Genomic DNA, 18,356 nt, shown 5'->3' with positions numbered 1-18,356 from the left:
CCATCCAAGAAAATCAAAATTTCTCCAGTTTTCCAAAAGTATATTTTATAGTTGTCGGGTTTTGGAGGGAGCTAGGAATCAAATAAGGTACATTGCATTTAGGTTTTACATCTGTTTTACCTAAAACATTTACCAGTATTTTTGGTTCCTGCAGTCCAGGAGATTTATATTGAAAAACGTTGGCATTCCCATATGGTGATGTTTTCCTATAATTTCATGTAATTGTGTATCTCATGGATTGTAGCCCACCAGGCTCCTCTGTCCGTAGGATTTCCCAGGCAAGACTAATGGAGTGGGTTCCATTCCCTCCTCCAGGGGATCTTCTTGACCCAGGGGTCAAACCCAGGTCACCTGCCTTTGCAGGCAGGTTCTTTACCACTGAGTCACCTGGTACAGCCAGTAGTATCTAATACAAATGTAATGTGATTTAAAAATTTTTAGTAGTCAAATTAGGAGAAAATATACATGTGAAGTTATTTTTAATAATATGTCGTAGCTAACCTAATTTACCCAGTTATTAATATATAACTATTGGTGAAATTAACGACCAATGTAGCTAATACAAAGTTATTACTGAGAAATTTTACATTTCTTTTGTACCAAATTGTTGGACTCGGATATGTACTTTACACCTAAGCTCACCTCAGTATGGATGCTAAATTTTTATTAGAAATTCTTGACCTGTATTTAGCTTTCAGAAAATTGACTGTTGAAAAAGTATTTGGGGAAACCCAGATTGCTCCAAACATACTGAAAGATTTTTTTAGTAACTGAACAGTTTTATTTCTAAAATTTAATTAAAAGTGAATAAAATGACAAATTCAGGCCCTCAGTCTCACTAGCCACATTTCATATTCACGATAGCCACATAGACCAAGACAAGGACTACTGCATTAGACTGCAGATTTAGAGACTTGAAAATTTCCTAGGTGATGTGTACTTCATGTTATGTCACATCAGGAGGCACATAAATGCAAGTCGTCCACTGTGTATTAGTGCAAAGCGTTTAGTTAAGGTACCCATCTCTGTCTTGCACAGTCACATTTTTCTTTGTGATAATCTGTAGGTGATAAGCTTCCCAGGTGGCTCGGTGGTAAAGAATCTGTCCACAGTGCGGGAATGCTGGTTTGATCCCTTTGTCAGGAAGATCCCCTGGAGAAGGAAATGACAACCCACTCCAGGATTCTTGTCTGGGAAATCCCATGAACAGAAGAGCCTGGTGGGCTAATCTGTGGGGTCACAAAAGAGTTGGACATGACTCAGCAACTAAACAACAACAACAACAATCTGAGGGTGATACTTGGCAACAGGGGAATAATCTGTTGCCCAACCCTTTCACCCAGTGGTTTTAGCATCACTTGTTGATCTTCACTTCTACCTATTTTTTACATTGAGGTCTTGAAAAGTGCTTTTGGTGGTTGTTGTTGTTGTTTCTAATTTTTTTTCTTTTTTTCCAAATTTTTCCATTCTCTTGCTGTCAGTCTTTTGTGAACAAGAGCTTTCTCTCCCCACTTCCCCTCCCTTCTCTATTTTTTTCCCCCTTTTCAGGATTTCACAACATATTCCCCTATTTTTCTTTCATTTATCATATTATAAACAGTTGCTGTTATTTGATGCTCGGGCTCTCCCAAACTTGGCCAAGAGTAGTCCTTTTAATTTGATTCATTTGTCCTTTCAACACATCCCTATAAATCTTTGAGCGTAAATTCCCAGTTCACTTTGAATTTGACTGTTGCTGCTTAGTCACTTCAGTCATATCCAACTCTGTGTGACCCTATGGACTGTAGCCTGCCAGGCTCCTCTGTCCATGGAATTCTACAGGCAAGAGTACTGGAGTGGGTTGCCATGCCCTCCTCCAGGGTATCTTCCCAACCCAGGGAACAAACCCAGGTCTCCTGCATTGCAGGCAGATTCTTTACTGCTGAGGCACCAGAGAAGCCCCAAACTTGACTGTTAACAGACCATAATCAATGATTTCTCCAAGAAGCCTGTTTCCTTGTAGACACCAAGGTCTGTATGATACATGGACTCAGTGCTCCTGGGGTTTAATTGTGTCTAGGCCTTTCAGTGGATATCTAAAATAGATATTTTCAGGACTTTTCTGGTGGTCCAGTGCTTAAGACTCCATGCTGCCACTGCGGGGGGCACAAGTTCGATCCCTGGTCGGGGAACTCAGATCCTACATGCCACACAAAGTGGCCAAAAATATAAATAAATAAATAAGTTTTTTTTTTTAATTTATAATTTTATACCCTCCTTTCCATATAAATTATATTGTGAACATACTCATATTATTATTCTTCAAAAACCCAATTAAAATATATCTTTTTTTACATCATAGGTTCATACTCATATTCCTAGTAAAAATTTTGGGCAACCCAGACCTGCTAAGTTAGTCATTTCCTGCACACTATTTCATGATCACTGTCCAGTCATATTGGAGAATTAACAATAATCTTAGGAGTTCAGGCTTTTGAGACAGAGTAACCTGGATTCAGGCTCTGGCTCACCACTTCCTAAGTGGTGATCTTGGACCAATTACTACTGCTGTTTGCACATGAATTGCCTCAACTATTGAATGGCAGTAATAATAACTTGATAATCATATGAGCTTTCAATGTTTCCAGTACATAATGGGTACTCAGTAAATGGCAATTATTTATATTCATGCCATCTACAGTTTCTAATGACTTTCACATAATATATAACTGCCGTCTTCTATAGAGTGATGGCTAATGAATGATGCTTGATGACATATCAGTAATGCCTACTGCTTAAAGATTGATGGCATGAGGCAAGACTCCCACTACTACTTAATCAAGAGGAATTCAACTGTCTTGAAGAGACTTCGGGAATAACATATATGAGGCAGATTTCACTGTCAGATTCACAGATGCCAGCCTTTGATTTTTTCCCTTGTGGCAAGTGCTTGCTGATGCTCCTTTCAGAGACAGTACTTTACTGGCCTGTGAGCATAGTGTCTTTGTGGTCTGGGTCTACACAGTCCTGCTTCTGGGCTGTCTAAGAGGGTGCTTAAGTATATAACAATATCCTGTTGTGTAAATTCTGGGACTTGGGGAGAAAGGGGTAAGTGCCCATTTTTGTGGGAGAAGTTCTGCTTAATAGATGAGTCATCACTGTTAGCCAAAAAAATAATCCCAACAATTTTACCTGTCTAGACTTTATCTGTAAAATGAACTTAGATTATTAAACTTTTTTTCCTTTTTACCAAAATCCATTTCTAATTTCAGGTGAGGCAGACTGTAGGGCATTTTATGGCAGCAGTGTGTATGTGTTTACTTAGAATTAGTGTGGGGTGTTTCCAGGCTTGTGAGTATGGGAATTGTGGGCAGCCTGAATTCTCAGTTTTTGTTTCTTCTTCTTAAGGCTGTCTTTCTCAGGACTTTTTCTGTCTTTATGAAGAGATGTCAGAAGGGGAAAGGACTGTGACTGGATGTCTGACAAATTATTTTCAAGTGAGTGGGAAATTTATTCTTTTATAAAAGCACATGCTTCTTCCTTCCAGGCAGATGTGTTTCCTTCTAGTGAAACAGAGTTTTTTATTCCAATAGGAATAAAAACTGAGGGTCTGAGTCCAAGTTAAATTTCCTCAGATCTTAGGGCCTTTCATTTACATAAGAGAATGATACTATCATCCCAGTATTTACTAATTCAGTCTGATCATCCATGATTGTGTGCCCTCATTTTGTTATAATAGACAGGGAGCTGACATGTGATTCTGAGAATTTGTGCTGTCACTGGAGGAGTGATGCATTTCCAGCATTTATTGTCTGTAATGTGCTCAGAACTATTGCTAATCCTATCACAAGAGAAAATTAAGACCAGAAGAGGTCACAATCTAGTTGTGGTGAGATACATCGTTAGGAGAGAGATAGGTGCTCTTAAGCTACATAATTGGATGAGGTCACTAAGAATATGTCCAGGTAGAGAGGAGAAGGGGCTTGAGGACCATCAAGCCCTGGGGTTGATGGTGGGAGAACATGAAACCTAGGCTTTGGGTCTCCCTTCCTCTTTTTCAAGTGCACACTGATAGAGATGGCAACTGCCTGATGCCAGGATGTTTGTGATGGTGTAGGATCCAGTGACCTTTGAGGTCACAGACTTTACAGTACAATGGCTTCCTCGTGAAAAATGAAGATCTGTCCATTGTACTGACTTTATTTTTTCTAGGATAAAAGGCTTAGGACTTCAAAATTCTGTATATAAGCTTGAGCTTAGGTTTTAGGCAAAAGATTGGGAGTCTATTTTGTGAAAAATGATAGAGAATGTGAATATGTTTGCGTTTTAGTTTTATTTTAAAGTTTACTGGTTTGATAAAGTTGACATGAACATTTTGTTGTTTCTCAAGTTATACCTGAGAGTATTTGGTATCCCTGAAGAGCAGACTCTCAGCCCCTTATTTATGGAAGTATTTGTCATCCCTTACATGTTAGTCTTATATCAGGCATCTTCCTCTCAGAGCAGGGCACCAGCTATGCAGACCTCGTCTGATATTTCAGGTAGAACTAAGAGGAAAGCTGAAGAAAATGGAAAGTTTTCCAAGCAAGAGAAAAGGCTAATTATTTATTTATTTATTTGGCTGTGCTGGGTCTTCGTTGCTGTTCGCAGCTTTCTCTAGTTGTGGCAAGTGGGGACTACTCCTTGTTGTGGTGCACGGGCTTCTCATTTTGGTAGCCTCTCTGGTTGTGGAGCACAGGCTCTAGGCTTTCAGGCTCAGCAGTGTGGCACATGGGCTAAGTTGTTCCACAGCAAGTGGGATCTTCTCGGACCAGGGACCAAACCCACGTCCCCTGCATCGGCAGGTGGATTCTTATCTACTGTACCACCAGGGAAGTCCAAACTTTTCTTCTCTTTAACTTTTCCCTCACTTTTGGAAACTTTCTTTTGGCCTGACAGTAGACTCTGTCCCATTTTTTAATTTAAATTTTGCATTTGCCTTAAGCTCTTTATCCATTTCCTTTCACCTTTGTTTTCCTCCATGGTGCTTTCCGTTCATAGTCAGTTTCAACACTTTTAGAATCATTTCTTAGTAAATCACCTACCAATTTGACCACGGCACCTTATCACGCCAAACTCTTAATCCAGCCAAACTTAATTTATTCTTTCTGTTCTAAAATATATTTTAAGTCAGTGTTTGAAAGTAAACACACATTGGCCTTCATTTTTAACACCTTCCTTCCATTTATTTTCCAATAACATAATGTTTTGTAATCTTATTTCAGATTGGGAGATTTGTCTCAATACCAGAAGGTCAGCACCTCAAGGGAATATTTTGAATGGGAAAAAATCCAACGTGGTAGACATGGTAAGATTCATAAGGTATAATTCCTTCCCTTCCACTAGTGGAAGATTAACAGTTCCATAAAATAGAAAAGCAGCACGATAACCATGACAGATATTTGAGGCTTGTGTCGTTCACCTGTTTTTCAGTCTCTGAGCATTGTGAATTTGGCAGACACTTGAAATACCCCTCACAATATATTTTTTTACATAGAATTCACTTGGCTAAATATTCCCATATATGTCATTCTGATGAAGTTTTGGATAAATCATTTCATTTTGGTCAACTATCAGCTCAACTCTATAAGAATCCTTATGAAAGTAAAGAATACAACAGAGCTTTGTTGCAGAATGATTATTTCATTTTGCTTGAAAGCAGTGAGGCCTGGAACCATGCATTGCAGTGAAAATGAAAAAAAAAAAACAAAAAACTTCAATCATACCAATTTGTTTCTTGTATATACTCTTATTTTTAAAGCCTTTATTTTTAAAGACTAATGATGTTAAGCATAAATATGATCAGCTGATCTTTGACAAAGGAGCGAAGGAAATGGAATGTAGAAATATAATTCTTTTCAACAGATGATGCTGGAACAGCCAGACATCCACATGCAAAAGAATAAATCTAGACACTGACCTTAACACTCTCAACATAAATTAATTCAAAATGCATTGCAGCCCCAGGTATTAAATACAAAACTGTAAAACTCCTTGAAGATAACATAGGAGAAAACTTAGAAGCCCTTGGGGTATGGCAATACTTTTTTAAATATAACATGGAAGATATGATCCATAAAAGAAATAATTGATAAACTGACATTGTTAAAATTTAAAATTTCTGCTCTGCTGAAGGCATTGTCCAGAGAGTGAGAAGGCAAGCACAGATTTAGAGAAAATATTTGCAAAAGACAACTGATAAAAGACTCTTAAGACTCAACAATAAGAAAACAAATAGCTGGTTAAAAATGGACTGAGACCTTAAAAGACACAGCAGCAAAGAAGACATACAAATAGCAAATAAGCGTGTGAAAAGATGGTCCACATCATATATCACCAGAAAAAAGAGTGAGAGGGCCTTCCTGAGCTCTACTGTAAATATAAGCACACACACCCTTTGCCAGTAACTCTGCCTTGGCCATCCATACTCATGCACCTCACTAGAAACCCAGAGCCTCTTGTTCCTAGAGGAAATGACAAGGCTGCACCCAACAGAAACACAGAGGGCAGACTGCTTATTCATTGGGATACAGCCTAGAAAGGAGAATCCACTGAAGAGGTTTATTCCATTGTTTTAATTTGGGAGAGAGGAGGTAGAAGGAAGTTCCAGAGGGGGTCAGACAGCCCAGAAATTCAGACAAGTGGCATGTCTTTTCTTACCAAACTTTGCTCTGCTTCCTGCTATAATCATTAACAACCTTTGGCCCTGAACTCAAGGTTCTTCCACTTCAGGACCACCAAACACTGCTCCTACTTCTGATGGATAAAAATATTTAGGACGGGGTGGGGGACACTAATTTGATATAAGAGTAAGTCCTGAGGGTACCCACATAGATGGCTTCCAGGTGCCAAGCAGAACCTGAGGCCAGGAATGATGAAGCTGGCATAAAACTATTGAACCAGATGTGAATTTCTCATTTGAATGAATCTCATTTGAGAACTGCAGTTGAATGCTGAACACATGAAGTCTAAGGACCCTGACCCTCTTCAAAGTCAAAAACCCCAGTACAACTCACCAGTCAGCCTTCTGAGTTCTGCACCTGTGAATACAACCATCCATGAACTGTGTAGTACTCTAGTATGTACTCATTGAAAAAAACAAAAAAAAATCTACATATAAGTGGACCTGTTACCTATCAACTGTAACGATATATATTCATTATAGTATCATACAGGGTATTTTCACTGCCCTAAAAGTCCTCTGTGCCCTGCTTATATATTCTACCAATCACTCTCACTAATCCCTGGCAATCACTGATCTCCAATTTTGTCTTTTCCAGAGTGTCTTATAGTTGGAATCATACAGTATTTAATCTTTCCAGAATGGCTTCTTTCACTTAATATATATGCATTTAAGGTCTTTTCATGGCCTGATAGTTCATTCACTTTAGCTCTGGTAATACGTTGTTTCTTATCTGTTCACCTTCTGAAGGACATCTTGACTGCTTCCAAGTTTTGGCAGTTATGAGTAAAATTGCTATAAACATTCATGTGCAAAGAAACAACCCCCCCACCCCCCACCCCCACCCCAGCCCCCAATCCAGAGCATGCATGTGCTGGTTTTTGTGTGGACATATATTTTCAGCTTACTTGGGTAAATATCGAAGAGTGTGACTACTGTATTACTTGGTAGGATTATGTTTAGTTTTGTAAGCGATCACCAAATTGTATCCCAAAGTGGCTGTACAATTTTGTATTTCTACCAGCACTGAATGAGCTTTCCTGTTCTACATCTTCACCAGTGTTTGTCATTATTAGTGTCGGATTTTGGCCATTCTCAGATTTGTAGTGGCCTGTCTGTCTCTGTCTCTGTCTATCTGTCAGTCTGTCTCAGCAGGTAGCTTAAAGTCTGATCTAGACTCTCTGGTTATTTGTTTTTAATACCAGGATAATCATTGTTTAAATCGGAATTGGGACAGAAAGGTCTCTGACTTCTGGGGGCTTATTTTGGTTAGGAAGAAGGGAGAGGCATTAACTACACAAGAGAATCCATAATGGCTGAGGAAGTGAAGTTTGGACTCCTTTTGACTGCTGAGTCTCCTTTTCAAAATCTTGGGGACCTCTACGTTTTCCCTTGGGGAGAGCAAATGGAGTCAAAAGACTTGGGCTCATGTACCTGGGGATCATTTTATATTTTAATGTGACATCAAGAGTAAGTTACTTTACTTGATAAGCCTCTTTTGCTTAAAATACGATGTCCTGCGTGGGTTCTCGGGCTGTCCAACTTCTGCGACCCCATGGACTTAAGGCCGCGAGGCTGCTCTGCCCATGGCATTTTCCAGGCAAGAATACTGGAGTACGTTGCCATTTCCTACTCCAGGGGATCTTCCCCATCCAGGGATGAAACCTGAAACCTGCCGTCTCCTGCATTACCAGGTGGATTCTTTACCACGAGACACCTGGCAAGCCCCCAAACTTTACTGGGCTTGTCCTCAGCTTGTGGCCCAGCAGCCTCACTGGGCCTTAGCCACTCTCTGCTTTGCCGCATCCTAGCCCCGCCCACTCGTTAACGTCGAAACTGGAAGCAGAAGTGCGCCTCCGGAAACGGCGTGGTCTCTGTAGCCCCATTCCTCAGCTTACCTTATCCGTTGGCATCCGATCCGGCCAGACCCAAGCCCAGGTTCTGACTGAGAGTCTGGAGTGGCGGTTGGAGAACGGGGAAGGATCATGGATAGGATAGGCGCAAGCGCCTATTGCCACGCTTCTCGCGCGACTCCCAGCCCTAGCTGCGCGCATAGGGCTGCAAGACCCACCGCTTTTACTCCCCGCAGCGACCGACTCCATCCCCGCCTGTTGGGGCCACGCTTTTCCCGCCTCCAGAAAGACTGCTGGATCGGTCTGTACACAGGAAGAGATGCGGACAGGGCACGTGCGCGGGGTCTTTTCTCCGTCTCCTGTCCACCATTTCTTTAAAAAGCCTCACTCAAATCAGACTGCATTTCCGTAAGAAGATGTCCATTCTTGTATCTCATTTTCTTCCGTTAATGACGTGTCTTGAAGTACTCATTAGGTCACAGAGATCTGCCCTTTTTTTTTTTAACCTCTTTTACAGCTCTGTTGTGTGGAATCATCCTGTTGGTGGACGATTGAGTTGTTCCCATCTGAATGGGTTTGTCCATGTTTCTTCATTTTTATGGACTTAGGATTTTAAATTTTAAGGTCGATTTTTAGAACTTGAGTTGTCGGGTCATAGGTGCTGTTCCTGTATACTGCAAACTGCCCCCTTGTTCTGTTTTGAGCCCTCAGAGCTATATTCTGTATCCAGCAAGCTGCATACCTCTTAGTTTTCAATTAATCTTACCTGTAGATGCTTTTGGATGTTTACACACTGTCATATCATCCAGGAATGGCAGGATGATGTTCTTCCTTTATTATCTTCCAACCTATCATGTCTCCCTATCCTTGTCCACTCTCCCCAGTTTACTGTGCTGTCTGTAACATGCTTAATAGAAGGAGCCACTCTTTTTCTGTGTCTCAAAGGCCTTCGGCTTTTATCTAGTAAATTGAAACACTTGCTGTATATTTTTGACATTTTCAGGTTTAAAGACATTTCCCTTTATGCTTCTTTTTTTTTGTTTACTAACATTATTTTTTGTAATAGTTTTCATTGTTGTTATTGTTCAGTTGCTAAGTCATGCCTGACTCTTTGTGACCCCATGGACTGTAGCTCTCCAGGCTTCTCTGTCCTCCATTATCTCCCAGAGTTTGCTCAGATTCATGTCCACTGAGTCAGTGATGCTATCTAACCATTTCATCCTCTGCTGCCCTCTTCTCCTTTTGCCTTCAGTCTTTACCAACATCACGGTCTTTTCCAGTGAGTCAGCTCTTCCCATCAGGTAGCCAAAGTATTGGAGCTTCAGCTTTAGCATCAGTCCTTCCAGTGAATGTTCAGGGTTGATTTCCAATAGGATTGACTGGTTTGATCTCCCTAGTCCAGGGAACTCTCAAGAGTCTTCTCCAGCACCACAGTTCGAAAGCATCAATTCTTCAGTGCTCAGCCTTCTTTATGGTCCAACTCTCACATTCCTGCATGACAACTGGAAAAACCATTGCTTTGACTATATAGACCTTTGTCAGCAAAGTGATGTCTCTGCTTTTTAATAGGCTATCAAGGTTTGTCATAGCTTTCCTTCCAAGGAGCATCTTTTAATTGTAATAGCTTTATTGAGATATAATCACATGTAACTAAAGTGTATAATCCAGTGTATTTTAGTGTATTCCCAGAGATGTGCCACCCTCACCGCAATCTAATTTTAGAAGATTTCATCATCCCAGAAAGAAATCCCATACTCATTAGCACTCACTCCCCATGCCTCACTACCCACCAGGCCCAGGTTACCACTAGTCTGTTTCTTGTCTTTATAGACTTGTCCATTCTGGACATTTCGTATACATGTAATCATATAATATTTTGTCTTTTGTGAATGGTTTCTTTCACTTAGTATAATATTTTCAAGGTTCATCCACATTGTAGGAAGTATCAGTACTTAATTCCTGTTAGTGGCCAAGTAATTCTTTTGTATGGATACATCACATTTATCCACTCAAAATTTAATGGGCATTTGGGTTATTTTCCACATTTTGGCTGTTATAAGTAATGCTGCTGTGAGCTCTCCTGCTAAAGTTTTTGTGTGGACTTATTTTCATTTCTCTTGGGTTTATACCTAGGAGTGGAATGCTGATTCTTATGATAATCATATATGTAACCTTTTGATAAACTGCAAATATTTCTAAAGGGGCTGTACCATTATTCTTTCCCATCAGCAAATAAGAGTTCTGATTTCTCCACATCCTCACCAGTTGTTAGTCTTTTGAGAATAATTATCAAAATGAGTGTCAAGTAGTATCTTGTGGTTTTAATTTGCATGTCCCTGGTAGTTAATAATAAGCATATTTTCATATGCTTAATGGCCATTGTATTTTTCTTTAGAAAAACATATTTTGCCCATTTTAAAAGTTGAGGGTTTTTTTTATTTTTTTTTATGGAGTTGGCTGAAAATATTTTTAAATCATTAGGCAATGTTGAGTATTATCAGACATTTTTAGTGTGTTATTGAGATGATCATACTATTTTCTACTTTGATCTATTGTGCTGTGTTCAGTTGCTCAGTCATGTCCAACTCTTTGTGACCCTATGGACAATAGCCTGCCAGGCTCCTCTGTTCATGGAATTTTCCAGGCCAGAATACTGGAGTGGGCTGCCATTTCTTCTCCAGGGGATCTTCCCAGCCTAGAGATAGAACCTTCATCTCCTGCACTGGCAGGTGGATTCTTTACCATGGAGCCACAAAGGAAGCCCATATATGTATATGTATATATATGTATAAATGTGTGTGTGTGTATATATATATACACACACATACACATACATGTATGTATACAATGGATATAAATAAATCACTTTGCTGTACACCTGAAACTAACATGACATATATATCAATATACTTCAATTAAAAATTTTTAAACAAACTTTTAACAGAAGTTTTTAGCATTATCACAACACCATTATGACACACCCCCAAGTTAATAGTTTTTCTTTATATTATCAGTGGTCTTTAGCCAAAGGTTACCAGGAACACACAGAATTAAGCAAGTTGGATTTATTACTTATTGCAGCAAGGCAGAATGCACACTATAGTGAACTGTGGGATGTCTTAATAAAGGAGTGTTAGAAAAGACATTTGGTTTTGTACACATGAAGCTTACATAATTTTGTAAATCATTATTACCTCAATAAAAATAAACTTAAAAATTACTTTTAAAAAGGAAAGGAAGGGACTTCCCTGATAGTCCCATGGCTAAGACTCCCAGCTTCCAATGCAGGGGATCCAGGTTCAATCCCTGGTCAGAGACCTAGATCTCACGTGCCCCAACAAAGACCTGGTGCAGGAAATAAATAATAAATATTTAAAAAAAAAAAGAAAGGGAAACATTGCTCTTGATAAACATATTAGCAAATTTGCTCATAAGTTTAATGAAAAAAATCATAGATCATTTTAACATCCAGGAAGATTGCTTTAAAGGGCATCTAGTATAAAACTGCTGACTCAGAAGCACACTGCATGGAGAAGGGAATTGGAGCCCACTCCAGTATTCTTGTCTGGAGAATTCCACGGACAGAGGAGCCTGGTAGGCTATAGTCCATGGGGCCACAAAGAGTTAGACACGACTGAGTGACTAACACTTGACTAGAATGCTTAAAAGGATGGAGCTGCATTGCTGAACTAACTCAGCATTGAGAGGGAGCAAGCTTTTTTATAATAAATCACTTTGGGGAAAAAAAAAGCACACTGCGTTTTGTTATTAAAAAATGTCATTCCAAGGATCAAAAGTGTGAGTTGTAAGTCAATGTGATTTTTCAAGCTATAGTGATATTTTCCAAGGGACGGTGATATTTAAAATTGTAGTTTAATCCAACAACAATACCTTTTTTTCTCACATTGGTAGAAATAGCTATTTTTGAAGGCAAATTCTCTAGTTTTCGAACTAATTTGTCAATGTTGAGCATTTTCTAGACTTTCTCCATGTCTGTTGACCTTTGTTCATTGAGAACCTAAAATCATGTAACTTAAAAGGAATATATCTTTGAGGTGCCAGCTGAAACCAGGAACTTTGTAAATGCCATTACAAAGCCTTAATGTTAAAATATTTTATCATATTTCTCTAATCTATAAAAAAAAAATTGGGGGCTTCCCTAGTGGCTCAGTTGGTCATAACTTTCCTTCTAAGGAGTAAGCGTCTTTTGATTTCATGGCTGCAATCACCATCTGCAGTGATTTTGGAGCCCCAAAAAAGAAAGTCTGACACTGTTTCTACTGTTGCCCCATCTATTTCCCATGAAGTGATGGGACCAGATGCCATGATCTTCGTTTTCTGAATGTTGAGCTTTAAGCCAACTTTTTCACTCTCCTCTTTCACTTTCATCAAGTGGCTTTTTAGTTCCTCTTCACTTTCTGCTGTTAAGGGTGGTATCATCTGCATATCTGAGGTTATTGATATTTCTCCCAGCAATCTTGATTCCAGCTTGTGCTTCTTCCAGCCCAGCATTTCTTATGATGTACTCTGCATATAAGTTGAATAAAGACCAACTTAGCATATTAAAAAGCAGAGACATTACTTTGCCAACAAAGGTCCGCCTAGTCAAGGCTATGGTTTTTCCAGTGGTTATGTATGGATGTGAGAGTTTGACTATAAAGAAAGCTGAGTGCTGAAGAATGGATGCTTTTAAACTGTGGTGTTGGAGAAGACTCTTGAGAGTTCCTTAGATTGCAAGGAGATCCAACCAGTCCATTCTAAAGGAGATCAGTCCTGGGTGTTCTTTGAAAGGAATGATGCTAAGGCTGAAACTCCAGTACTTTGGCCACTTCATGCGAAGAGTTGACTCTGACTCATTGGTAAAGACCCTGATGCTGGGAGGGATTGGGGGCAGGAGTAGAAGGGGACGACAAAGGATGAGATGGCTGGATGGCATCACCGACTCGATGGACATGAGTTTGGGTAAACTCCGGGAGTTGGTGATGGACTGGGAGGCCTGGCGTGCTGCGATTCATGGGGTCGCAAGGAGTCGGACATGACTGAGCAACTGAACTGAACTGAACTGGTGGCTCAGTAGTAAAGAATCCACCCACCCGTGCAGGAGATACGAGTTCAATCCCTGGTCTGGGCAGGTCCCACATGCTGCAGAGCAACTAAGCCCAAGCACCACAACTACTGAACCCATGTTCCACACTACTGAAGCCTGTGTACCACAACTAGAGAGTAGCCCCCACTCACTGCCACTAGAGAAAAGCCCACACAACAACGAAGAGCCAGCACGGCCTAAAATAAATAACATTATTTTTTTTTTTTAAGCTGTAAGGGCCACACATTGCAGTGAATTGTTACACCTCTTAAGTCTCTTAATCAGGAAGAGTTCTGCTTTCCTCTTTCTCCTCCAAACTGGATATTTCTGATTATGTCGTCTATATATCATTAAGCATGTCCTCTGTCCCCTCCTCTTACCCTTCTTCTATAAACTACTAATTAGATGAAAGGATTTGTTAGGATTTTTTTTTTAGCAAAAAATATTTTATAATTGGTATTGTCTCTTATTGCATCATATCAGAACTCATGGTATCCACATGTCTCTTAAGATGTTAAGATTTATCAGCTTGATCTTCCTTTATAAAGTTGCCCAGCACATCTATTTAGTTAAAATAATCCCCTTCAGGTTTCTTCTTAGTTACAAAAAAAAAAGGGGGGGGGGTCACTTAATGGGGAAACCTGCTGCATACCACCTTAACCAAGTGATCAAAATTAACATCAGTATTCAGACACACTGTTGTCATATGCCTCCTGAAGTGATTCACTGAGGACAAGCATCAGTTATAAAATACATCATCCAAAAATAAACTTTGTGAATCTAACCATGAGAAAACAGACAAACTAAAACTGAGATGTAATCTGTAAAACATTTGACCTGGGACTTTTCAAACCTGAAAAGATGAAGAAAGGCCAAGGGACTGGTCCAGATTAAAGAAGATGAAAGAAACATAGTCTGAGGGTATAATCCTGGATGAGAAATTTTAAAGTGGCTGCTGTAAAGGATATTATTGGACTAGTTGGTAAAATTCTGCATATGAATTATATGTTAGATAATAAATATTAAATCCTGGTTTTGATTGTATAAAGTCCTGAGTTCCTATGACACTCTGAAGTATATAGGAAAAAAGGGTCTGACACCTGCAATTTCCTCTCAAGTAGTTTCCTCTCAATATTCTTGATGAAACACACACACACCCCTACAGAGAGGAGAAAGGAAGCAAATGTGACAAAACTTTAACAATTAGTAAAGAGTATAGGGAAGCTCATCATTTTTACACTAATTCTTACAACTTTTGAGTTTGAAATTTTTTCAAAGCTAGAAGTTGAAAATACATATTCCCATTCACTTTTCACGTAATATTTTAGTAACCATTGATTGTCATTGCCTACTTGCATTAATTTACTACTGGTTTCAGAATCGTGACTTTCTGATTCTAGCATTTTCTTCATAATAAATGAAACTTAGAATAAAGTTTGTATGATTATTCTGGAAAGAACTTTCTTGCATCACAACTATTTAGTAATAATAAAATGTTGTTCATAAAGGAGGGGACAGGATGATACAGGCTTGATTTTTTTTTTTTTTTTTACAAATTTTCAGAATAACAAAATTATATCCTGGCCACCTCCGGTAGTGACCATTGACCGTTTTTTAGTAACATTATGGACTCATGCCTTTGTTTTATATTTGGTGTATTTCAACTGATTGTAATTACTCTTTATTAAATTGTTCCATCATAAGCCAGTGGGAACCTTTTTAAGTTTTCTCCTGTGTGGTAGATTCCTTCCTTTCTGGTATAAGCTGTTCCAGGCTTATGCCGAACATTTCTTGTTCCACACTGAACATAGTTCCCAAAGGAGTCCTGGTTTCTTATACAGAGGAATTTTAATACTAGAGGAATCATTGCTCCTGAATTGTTAGTGACTCTAGGCAATTTTGGTGGCTCAATCTAGGGAAAAGTTTAAAAAATAAGAACATACTGTATTCTCAATTCCTAATTGTTCTTGGGTAAGGAGATAAATTCTTTACTGTATTATGTGTATATATATATGTGCATTTAGGTGCGTGTGGTTACTCTGAAGCTAGTATGAGGACTCTTACAAGGCCTGTAAGTGTTGAATATCTGTCAGGCCCAGAATCTCATGGCTTCTTTCTTCGTTTCTAGGTCTTCATGGTCAGAACCCTGCCAAGCCAGGAGGGAGACACACAAAAGAAAGAATGGCTGCAGGATTACTGACAACCTGGTCACAGGTATGCGGGAAGTTACTCTTTCCAAAAAAAATCACTGTTCCCAAAGGCTACATCTCTTGTCTGTGACCCAGAGCTTCACAGCCCAACCAGGCTAGCCTCAGTTCAGTTCAGTTCAGTTCAGTCACTCAGTCGTGTCCGACCCTTTGCGACCCCATGAATCGCAGCACGCCAGGCCTCCCTGTCCATCACCAACTCCCAGAGTTCACTCAGACTCATGTCCATCGAGTCAGTGATGCCATCCAGCCATCTCATCCTCTGTCGTCCCCTTCTCCTCCTGCCCCCAATCCCTCCCAGCATCAGAGTCTTTTCCAATGAGTCAACTCTTCACGTGAGGTGGCTGAAGTACTGGAGCCTCAGGCTCCCTCAGTTCTTTGGGCTTTTTAGAATGGGAGAGAGAGAATGTTTAAGGAAAGGCTTCAACATTTGTTTTGTGTTTCAGATAATCCCCCAGGGTGAGTGAGAGTTCCATATTCTGCTGGCTGCCATGAAGAAAAATAAAGACTTTTTTTCACTAGGAAAAACATTGATTTTCCAAGTATTTTCTCATTCTATAGTATGCTCAATCTGTACTAGATCTTGAATAAGATTAGAAGACTCCTTGCAACCTAGTTGTGGCAATATCAGCTCAGTTGTGTTAGAAAAGCTTCTAAAAACCATGAGCCTGAAAGAGATGGCCCAGTGAGTGAGAACAGAAGTGGAAGTTTCCAAGAACTTGGGTGAGATGATAAGAGGCCTCTGAAGAATGTCTGAGCTTACTGCACATTGGGTCTTCTCCCCAAGTCCTCTCAGCCTCACCCATCATCTTTCTGGTTCAGAGTTAGAGATAGTTCTTGGCTGAACCTGAATGTATACATGGTGTTTTAGGAGTTGGTGACCTTCGAGGAAGTGACAGTGGACTTCTCACAGGAGGAGTGGGCCCTGCTGGCCCCCGCTCAGAAAATCCTGTACAGAGATGTGATGTTGGAGAACTTTAGGAACCTGGCCTCAGTGGGTAAAGTTGGCCTCATTCCTTCATATTCATTTGTTCATGCATGTACTAGTTCTTCATCACTTGTCTCTCCCAGGAACTGAAAAGAACAGCTATACACAGTAAACACAGAATGAACGGTTCCTGCCCTTGTGGGGCAGTCTTATCACTTCCCAAGAAAATTCACTGATTGTATTTTCTCAGTCCTTAAAAAATTTAGGTAATTTACAGATCTTGGGCTTAGAATTCAAGGGTCAGATCATGTGGGAAAAGGTGTGCGGGTGTTTGTCTTACGGTGCTTTGTGAAAAGGCTATGTAATCTGATTCTTTTGCTGCTCTTGCCTATCTTTAGAATCCTTGAAAACCAAAGTATTGGAATCAGTTTTGTGGAACGATTCCTTGTCTCCTTCACAGTCTCCCCACATCATGTGTCTTTTCCCATGAGCAGGGTATCATCTCTGCAAACACAGTCCAATCACTGAGGTGGCGCAGGAAGAGCTGAGGCCAGAGGGGAGAGGAATTCTCCAAAGTACTTGTACAGGTGAGCCCCAGGCAGGAAAGAGTCATTGTATGGAATAGCCACAGCTTGTGAGTGGTGGTACAGTTGTCAGTCATTGTGAGATAAGAAGGCTGAGACCATTACATGAGCTTTACGTCTCAAGCCTCCAGAATTCTATGTAAAATACCTCACATTTCCGTTGCTTGTTCCTATCATTGGCATCTTTTCCCAGAGAGAGCCAAGTTCGTAAATTAATCTCTCTGGTCACTGGTTGTATCTTCTCTCTCACATTTTCCTCCTATATTTAGGGTTATTAATTAAAAACAAATCGATAGCATGCCTGCCTCCTTTTTTCTTTCACCCCTACTTTTTCTCCCAATAATTATAAAAAATTTCCCCATTCACTTTCAGATGGGGCTACTCAACTTAAATCAAAAGATGTAATTCTCATGCAGAATGTTCCTGGAGAAAAAACTGCTGATGGCATAAAAATGGTGAGATTCACTAGAAATTATTCCTGTTTTTTAAGACTGGGAGAGCTCTGTGAATTTCAAGGAATTAAAACAGCAGCAGCACCCAAGCAAGAGGAGACACTTGAGGCAAGTAGAATCATTCATCAGAAAGCTGCATCAAGAAATCCTTTATTAATCCCATAAAATTGGAGAAATCTCCAAACCTACCTCAACACTTGCAGCCTTGCAGAGAATATCAAAAAGTAAAATTTACTTGGGCTTCCCTGGTAGTGCAATGGTAGAGAATCTGCCTGCCACTGCAGGAGATGCAGATTCAATCCCTGAGTTGGGAAGATCCCCTGGAAAAGGAAATGGCTACTCACTCCAGTATTCTTAGTTAGGAAATCCCATGGACAGAGGAGCCTGGTGACCATGAGGTCACAAAAGAAACACAACATAGCGACTAAACAACAACAACAAACATTTACTTAAATGTCATTCCACTATTAAGTATTTAATAAATCATTCATTCTTCACCCATGATTAGAAAAACTCTATAATTAGGATGCCCTTTGATGGAATGAA

At 39.8% G+C, this 18,356-nt stretch overlaps 1 protein-coding gene across 8 annotated transcripts in view; it reads left to right on the top strand.

Moving 5' to 3' along the window:
- The window catches only part of LOC102402946 (zinc finger protein 177), a 29,494-nt gene that overhangs the window by 1,230 nt on the left and 9,908 nt on the right, over positions 1-18,356 (top strand). For 2 of the 8 annotated variants that reach the window (XM_044948660.2, XM_025293584.3), the window contains exons 2-7: positions 3,388-3,476; positions 5,244-5,326; positions 15,768-15,853; positions 16,718-16,844; positions 17,269-17,361; positions 17,731-17,813. In XM_044948660.2, coding sequence (XP_044804595.2) covers positions 15,821-15,853; positions 16,718-16,844; positions 17,269-17,361; positions 17,731-17,813 — 336 coding nt within the window. In that variant the 5' untranslated portion in view covers positions 3,388-3,476; positions 5,244-5,326; positions 15,768-15,820. Of the gene's footprint in view, positions 1-3,387; positions 3,477-5,243; positions 5,327-15,767; positions 15,854-16,715; positions 16,845-17,172; positions 17,362-17,730; positions 17,919-18,356 lie in introns of those variants that run through there. The other 6 variants (XM_025293579.3, XM_025293580.3, XM_025293589.3 and 3 more) reach the window with 6 other exon arrangements.

The sequence above is a fragment of the Bubalus bubalis genome, chromosome 9 (genome assembly GCF_019923935.1).
Source record: "Bubalus bubalis isolate 160015118507 breed Murrah chromosome 9, NDDB_SH_1, whole genome shotgun sequence".
In the NCBI taxonomy this organism is placed as follows: Eukaryota; Metazoa; Chordata; class Mammalia; order Artiodactyla; family Bovidae; genus Bubalus; species Bubalus bubalis.
This window is presented reverse-complemented; position numbering and strand designations above follow the sequence as displayed.